The 7281-nt window shown below is 37.1% G+C and overlaps 1 protein-coding gene across 1 annotated transcript; it reads right to left on the reverse strand.

The window, feature by feature from the left end:
* Positions 1-252: 252 nt before the first annotated feature.
* Positions 253-3699, reverse strand: LOC116716661 (protein PAT1 homolog 2-like). Its single transcript, XM_032557469.1, has 6 exons — positions 3452-3699; positions 3222-3378; positions 2085-2225; positions 1108-1205; positions 876-1016; positions 253-790 (listed from the first exon to the last, which is right to left on the reverse strand). The coding sequence occupies exons 1-6, from the start codon at positions 3598-3600 to the stop codon at positions 757-759; spliced, it is 720 nt and encodes a 239-aa protein (XP_032413360.1). The 5' UTR covers positions 3601-3699; the 3' UTR covers positions 253-756.
* Between the last annotated feature and the right edge of the window lie 3582 nt (positions 3700-7281).

The raw sequence follows: 7281 nt of genomic DNA on the forward strand, positions 1-7281 counted from the left end.
AAAAATATACGGTTGTAATGGAGTCAACGGAACCAAAATGGCACTAAAATAAAGACAAAAAAAGGTAAATCTTGACCCAGTCTCAGAGTCAACCCTTAAACTGACGGAACTAAAAAACAAAAACATTTTGGGCCAACAGGCCTGTTTCCGTTTCACTTGATGCAGCAACACGTGCAGTGACCAAATAAAATATATTTCATGTTCTCTTAATCAAATTTGAGAATTTTTTTATTCATATTGCAAGTGCTCTACAGGTGTGAAATTTAAATCGTTTCAGTTTCCAAATTAATACAATAAATAAAATACATTTTTTACAGATGAAACTTAAGATTGAAAATTGTGTCAAACAAATCCCATTTAGCATTACACATGCATACACAACACATTTTTTACAATTTTACAAAACTGCATTACCTAATGTGGGCCATATGTATATATGGTCAATATAATTAACATAGTTCCAGTATTATAAATTATGAAACTCATCTTAAATTGATCGTTCTGATAATGTTAGAAACGTTAAAAGAAATGGGTTTAAGCTGCTTTGTGGAGGCTAAAGGGAGGAAAAGCAAACAAAGGAAATAAAAAAGGGAAACAGTTTAAGATGCAAAATGTGATTAAGTGAGGGTGAGGATTATAAACAAAAAACAAATCTATTACACAACTTCTGTTATACTTGGTACTGAAGACTCTGCTTCCTCCATTTCGGGTCCAACAAACCTGGAGTTTAACTTGGCATCTCTTTAGCCAGTTTCCTTAAGATGGTAGAACCAGGCAGCTGGTTGCAGACCTAAACAGAGAAGTTTGGAAATTAAAAAGTATTTATTTGCGTGCATTTAAAGCTAAAACCTGTTGGTATATTTAACAGGACTTACTCCCAGTTGCTTTTTAGTTGATGCACAGTACGCTTGTCGAGGTATCTGCAAAAGAGCGTCAGCAGGTTTGATGGGAGGAGGAGCGGCTCCACCAGCGAACACTGGGACAGCTGTCCCGCTACCTGGAAAATCATGTCAGTCCTAAAAAAAAATTAATGAAAACGGGGATGAGGAAATGTCAGAACATGCTAAACAACTCTGACTTAGAGGAATTAAACTTTGTTTTCCTCACCAGGTCTCAAAGTCGCCAATGCTGGGCTCAAGAGGAACGCCTGAAGAAAGAAGTTTCTCTCCGTGGGAAAGAAGAGCGTACAGCAAGCTGAGTCCAAACTGAACGAACGAAAAATAATCCGAAACAAATCAGTTCCAGCTGAAGAGCAACAACAAACTGTAAAGGACCAATAATACATCCAAAAGCATTTAAATAGTTTTTTTATGGTTGCTTATTTAATATTTGTAGTACCTTGTGTTTTATTTCAACATCTGGGCTCTTATTTTGGTAGTATTACCTTTAGAAGAAATAAATTCTGTGACTGAGTATTGGAGCCACTATACATAGTTTTAAAAAAATTATATATTTTTTCTGGAACATTTGTGATGAATCTCAAAATGTGAGCTTGAGAAGTCAAATTTGCTAGAAAGAAAAGCCTTAAATGTTGAGATTAATCTCAGAAACTTTCTAGGAAAACAAAATTTAAAAAAACTGAAAATTTTTTTTTAAAAGTGGAAGAAATGACTCAAATGGAGATTCAAAAGTTTTCCAAAAACAGAAAGTTTCTGAGCTTCATTAAACATTTTTCAAATAAAAATATAAATAAGTTATTGCCAAAAAAAAAAAAAAATATTGGGGGAAAACAAAAGTGGGATTTTTTTTGCAATCTCAAGTTTCTTAGTTTCAAAAGTTTAAAATTTGCTAGAAGAAAACAAAAAAACAAATTGAGATAGAAAATTTCCAGAACGGGATTTTCTAAGCTCCAAAAGTCAAATTTTCAACTTTTGAAGAAAATTCCACATTTCTTTCCTACAAAAATTTCCAAGTTTTTAGATTCCTCTCAATGTCATTTCTATGTACAGTGATCCTAACACGCAGTCGTAGCAAACAGATTCTTTTTTTAACACTTATAGTGTGTTCAGCACAGAAATTGCTCTGAAGACACTCAAAGCGTAATGAAACGTCAGCGTCCGTTACTCATCATTGATGCTACAAACCTTGTTCTGACAGGTCAGGGAGAGGCACTCGAAGGTCGACAGAGACTCTGAAGACGTCAGGTCTTTGAGAACGTTGATGAGCTGACTGAACGTCAGAACGCCGATCACATTTCGGAGTGACGGGTAAAGAACTGGAAGGTCCTGAAACCACAAGAACTGAAATTTTCAAAACATAAACAAAACTTTTGATATCTTCATTGAGTTTAAAGACTAAAATTAGACCTTCAGCTAGTGCCGGGCGATGCGCCTTAAAAATAAAACTTCTGATTTTTTTTTGCCCGTTTTCTTGTCTGAAAGGTCTTCAGAAACTTCAATCATCCCTTCTCTGACTTGTGAAATGGAGAATTAGGGCCCAGCTACAACATTTTTTAACTACGTGAACATTAGCAGATTAAAAAATGCTATTAAAAAAAGCTTGGTGCTCAGGATATTACATGACCTACAACAGAACATCAGGGCAGTTAAAAAAAAGATTGAGATCTCAAAATTATTTGAGAAAAAAAAAAAAAAGACATTTGAGCTCCAAACGTAAAATATTTGGGACATTTTCTAGAAGAAAATTTGACATTTCTGTTTCAAAAGTTGACAATATTTTACTTTTGAAATGCAGAAATTTCCAAGTTTCCTCAAGAAAATTTCAGATTAATCAAAAAAAATGAGTTTTTAAAGGAAATCAGCACCTCAGTTTGTGTGGATCTTTGGAAATATTGTTTCAAAGTCCTGCTATTAAAAATCTGATTAATATTTAGATTAAGTAAAACTTGTCAGAACTTCACAAGATGATTGAAATTACAACTATTCTGGTAATATTAACACTTTATTCTTATATTGCAACCATTTTCAGATGATTATTTTTAATTTTAGAACAATTTAAACTATATAGTAAAATAAAAAAAATCTTAGCCCTAATATTTCTTTGTTTACTTGAATTCAAAGTCCAAATAAATAGCTGCAAAACCAAGATGGCCACCTTGAGTGTGCTGACATCACTAAACTATGGAAACCCAAAGAGTTTAATGGCAAAAGAAAAAAGAAATCCAGATTTTTCAAAAATTAAATCTTCAAAAACCAAAAATTTTAGGGAAAAAAACCCCCTCAGTAACTCTCAGATGCCTGTAACCTTTAACCCCGACTCACCTCCTCGGTGTCTCTGCTTATCAGCGTAGGAAGGTTGGAGGTGACGATGTGCAAGATCTTCAGCGCTGAATCGTTCTTCAGGAAGGGCAGCAGACGAGCGAGAAGCTTTTGGCCCTTCGAGACACTCAAGAAAGGAAGAAACTCGTCTCCTGAATCTCTAAAACACAAATTTATAAGTTTAATAAACAAAAAAATAATTTTTTCTGGTGTTGCATTGTTAAAAGACTTACGGAGCGTTGTGTTGCTGCAGCTGAGAGTAGATGTGCTCCACTTTCCTCTGAGTTTTTTCCATTAATCTTATTTCTTCTGCTTCAGACAAAACTGCGGTCTTCATCCTCTCAGTTTCCTCCACCTCCAGCAAAACTATTAACAACTGCATTTAGAAAAAAAAAATTAAAATGAGGAATACAAAAACTACCAAAAAACCCCCAGAAATTTTGCAATTATTCTCAAATTTTCTACAAAAAATTACAATTTAGAGATTTCCAAGTTTCAAAAGTTGGTTTTCTTTCCTTCTGCGCTTGAAACTCAGGAAATTTTCCCCATTTCCTCAGCAGTAATTTACTCTCCATCTACAATGGCCCTTATACGCAGTAGTGCAAATATACAACCTGCAAATGTCTCCCTTCTACTTTAAATAAATCATAAAAACCTTTAAGTAGATTTTCAAAGTTTTCTATAAAGTGCAGTTCAATAAATACTGTATTGACTATTTGTCCCGAAAACTTAATTCCAAAATCGAAAAAATTCAAATCTCAAAAGTGATCAAAACAAAATGAAATAAACTCAAACAGTCAATACTGGGCATCATGGGTTCTGGTTTACGCAGTCAACAAAGGTCAAACAGTCAAAATGCTCTTAGTTTACTTTTATTCAATCTTTTGCTAAAACAAGTTACAGGCTTCGGATAAACCTATCCTAACTCCTGCACCTGTTCTCACTGATAACACTGACTAACTGACTGACGGACAGACAGGTAAAAAACCATATGACCACCCATGTGCCTAAAGACTCATCTAAACTCTACGTATTTATACTGTGAAACACACCCACTTCCCAAACTGAAATCAATTAACTAATTAAGTGAATTACTAACCAAAACTTATTTAGAAACAACAAAATAAACATTCTAATTATAAATCAACTATAAAACAAAAAAATAAACTAAATAATCTACATTCTAAACTTTAACTGAAAATAATGGAGAAATAGCTCCTACACTCCAGCCCCTAATTGTGCATTAAATCACAATTAAATCTCTAATTAAAGGAGCTATTCTAACAACCTCAATATTGTCCTACATTAATGCAAAGACATAAATTCTTCTTTATCCTTCATTTCCATAATGACGAACCTGCAAGAGAAAAAAGAAAGAATAGAATAGGATAGAGTAGAAAGAATAAGAATGTCTTTAGTCTGCAGATGCCTCCAGGAGCAGACAGAGCTTCGTCACTGGCCTCTCCAACACACTGGTTTTGGTCTGCAGTTGCACTGAACGAACCAGTCCTCCTCCATCAGCTTTGACTGCCAGGACTCTCCCCATCTGCCAACATCCTCGAGGTGCAGTAGCATCTGCGATCAGGACAATGTCTCCAGGAGAGATGTTTCTTTTCCGTCTCATCCATTTTTGTCTTTCATGCAGATGGTGAATGTAACGCAGAATTAACGTTGCCACATGCATGTTTTTACACAGGATGACTGGATGCTTAATTTCAAATGGCATAGCAGCTTTTTTAAGACGTCCGCCCACTCTGAGGACTCCATCATCGATCACTGGATCGAGTCGATACAGCTGGCTGTCTTTGGAGACTGTCTTGTTGGCTCTGAGTGCGCTGATCTCTGGCTCAAACCTGTGATGTTGTTCGAAGAGAATAATGAAATGCTCTGCTGCAGTCAAATCTTCAGATGTTAAACACTGGATTTTTAGCATAGTTTTAAACTGCTGCATCTTTTGCAACACCTTTTGCTCTTTAATGTTTGCGTCTTCTGCAGACTCATGCATCATGTCAGAAAACTCTTTTCTTTTCTGAGACAGTTGAAGAAGGAGTTCTTTAAGCTTTAAAACCCAGGCTACAGATGTTTTTAGCTTCATCCAGGATGAGAAGTAGGAGATGAAAAAACTGGTAGGGTTTTTAGCCTCCTCAACAACAGCATTAACAGTCACATCCTTTTTTATTTCAGCATCAGCAACAGGAAGTGAGTCATACTTTACACCCAACTTAGGCCATTTGTTTTCAGAGTCGTACAGAAACTCAGGACCATCAATCCACTTGCTGTGCTCCAAGAAGTCCTCTGCTCTCATCCCTCTTGATGCTTCATCTGCTGGATTGTCTTTGGAACTCACATATCTCCACTGGTTAGCTAATGTAGCTTCTCTAATGATTGACACTCTGTTTGCAACAAAGTATGAAACCTCTTTGCTTCACTACAAATGTATTTTAGGACAGTGGTGCTGTCTGTCCAAAAAACAGATGCCTCCAGAATTACATCTTCACAGAGAAGATGCAGTTCTCTATGAAGCAGTTGGTCCAGTCGTACAGCAAGGACGGCTGCAGTGAGCTCCAGTCGAGGGATGGTTGTCTGCTTGAGGGGAGCACTCTGGCCTTTCCTAGGAGGAATGCCAGATGCACATGATGCTCACTTTGAAATCTTATATACGACACTGTACCATACCCCACTTGGCTGGCATCGGAGAAATGGTGGAGTTGTGCTGTAACAGGACAAAAATTTTTAGGTTTAATGCAGCGACTCACTTCAAACTTTGAGATCCTCTTCAGGTCATCCAGCCAGTCGTCCATTGTTTGGAAAAATGATGGTGAACTGCATCATCCCAGCCCAAGTTTCTCCTGCAGAGCTCTTGTAAAAGAAATTTAGCAGTGATGATGAAGGGAGCAAGAAACCCCAAGGGATCGTACAGTGAACTCACCACTGACAGTATTCCTCTTCTTGTGCGAGACCGTCTGGAAGGGAAGCTTTAAATTTAAAGGAGTCACTTTGAAGGCACCACTGCAATCCAAGTGCACGTTCCATTGGAAGCTCCAAATCCATTTCTAACATTTCTTTTGCTTTGGTGTTGCCCGAAACCATTTGCAGAATGGCGGGACTGTTACTGAGCCACTTTGAGAGCTTAAATCCTCCTTTATTGCAAAGAGATGTCAAATCTTGAACAAACTTTATTGCTTCCACTTCTGTAGGCAAAGATTTTAAGCAGTCATCCACATAAAAATTATGCTTGATTGTACTGACCACTTCAGCTGGAAACTGCTGAGCATTATCTTCTGCTGTTCTTCTTAATGCATAATTTGCACAGCTTGGGGAGGACACTGCTCCAAACAGATGTACTGTCATCCGATATTCCTGTGGAACTTGCGATGTGTCACCATTGGGCCACCAGAGGAAGCGAAGACAGTCTCTGTGTTTCTCTGGAACATGAACCTGGTGGAACATAGCTTGAATATCTGCCATAACTGCTATTGGCTCTTGTCTGAAACGCAGAAGAACTCCCACAACTGAGTTAGTCAGATCAGGTCCTTGTAGCAGCTGGCAGTTCAGTGAGGTTCCCTTGAATGTTGCGGCACAGTCAAAAACAACTCTTAATTTGCCTTTTCGGGGGTGATAAACACCGTGGTGGGGTATGTACCACACCTTGCCCTCATTGCCCATTAATTGATCATCAGGTACAATTTCAGCATATCCATTACATAGCATGTCATTCATAAATGCAATGTAATCTTTCTTAAAGGTGCTGTTCATGTTAAACTTTCTTTTCAGGCTCAGAAGACGTTGTTCTGCAACACAACGATTAATAGGCAAGACGGAACTTTCAGACTTAAAAGGCAAATCAACAATAATGTCCATTTTTTAATTGTGCCGAATTATTCATGATATTCATGAACTTGATGTCTTCTCTAGACATTTCAATTTGCTCTTGGGATGTTTTTTCATTGAAATCATGATTGTATTGTTCAATCAACATTGTTTCCAGATGTTTAACAGAAATCTTGTTTACAGTGAAAGCATGATAGCCTGTTTTGTTCCTTCACTCCGGAGTGGACCATTG

This window comes from Xiphophorus hellerii, unplaced genomic scaffold (assembly GCF_003331165.1).
Source record: "Xiphophorus hellerii strain 12219 unplaced genomic scaffold, Xiphophorus_hellerii-4.1 PGA_scaffold_78__1_contigs__length_500000, whole genome shotgun sequence".
NCBI lineage: Eukaryota > Metazoa > Chordata > Actinopteri > Cyprinodontiformes > Poeciliidae > Xiphophorus > Xiphophorus hellerii.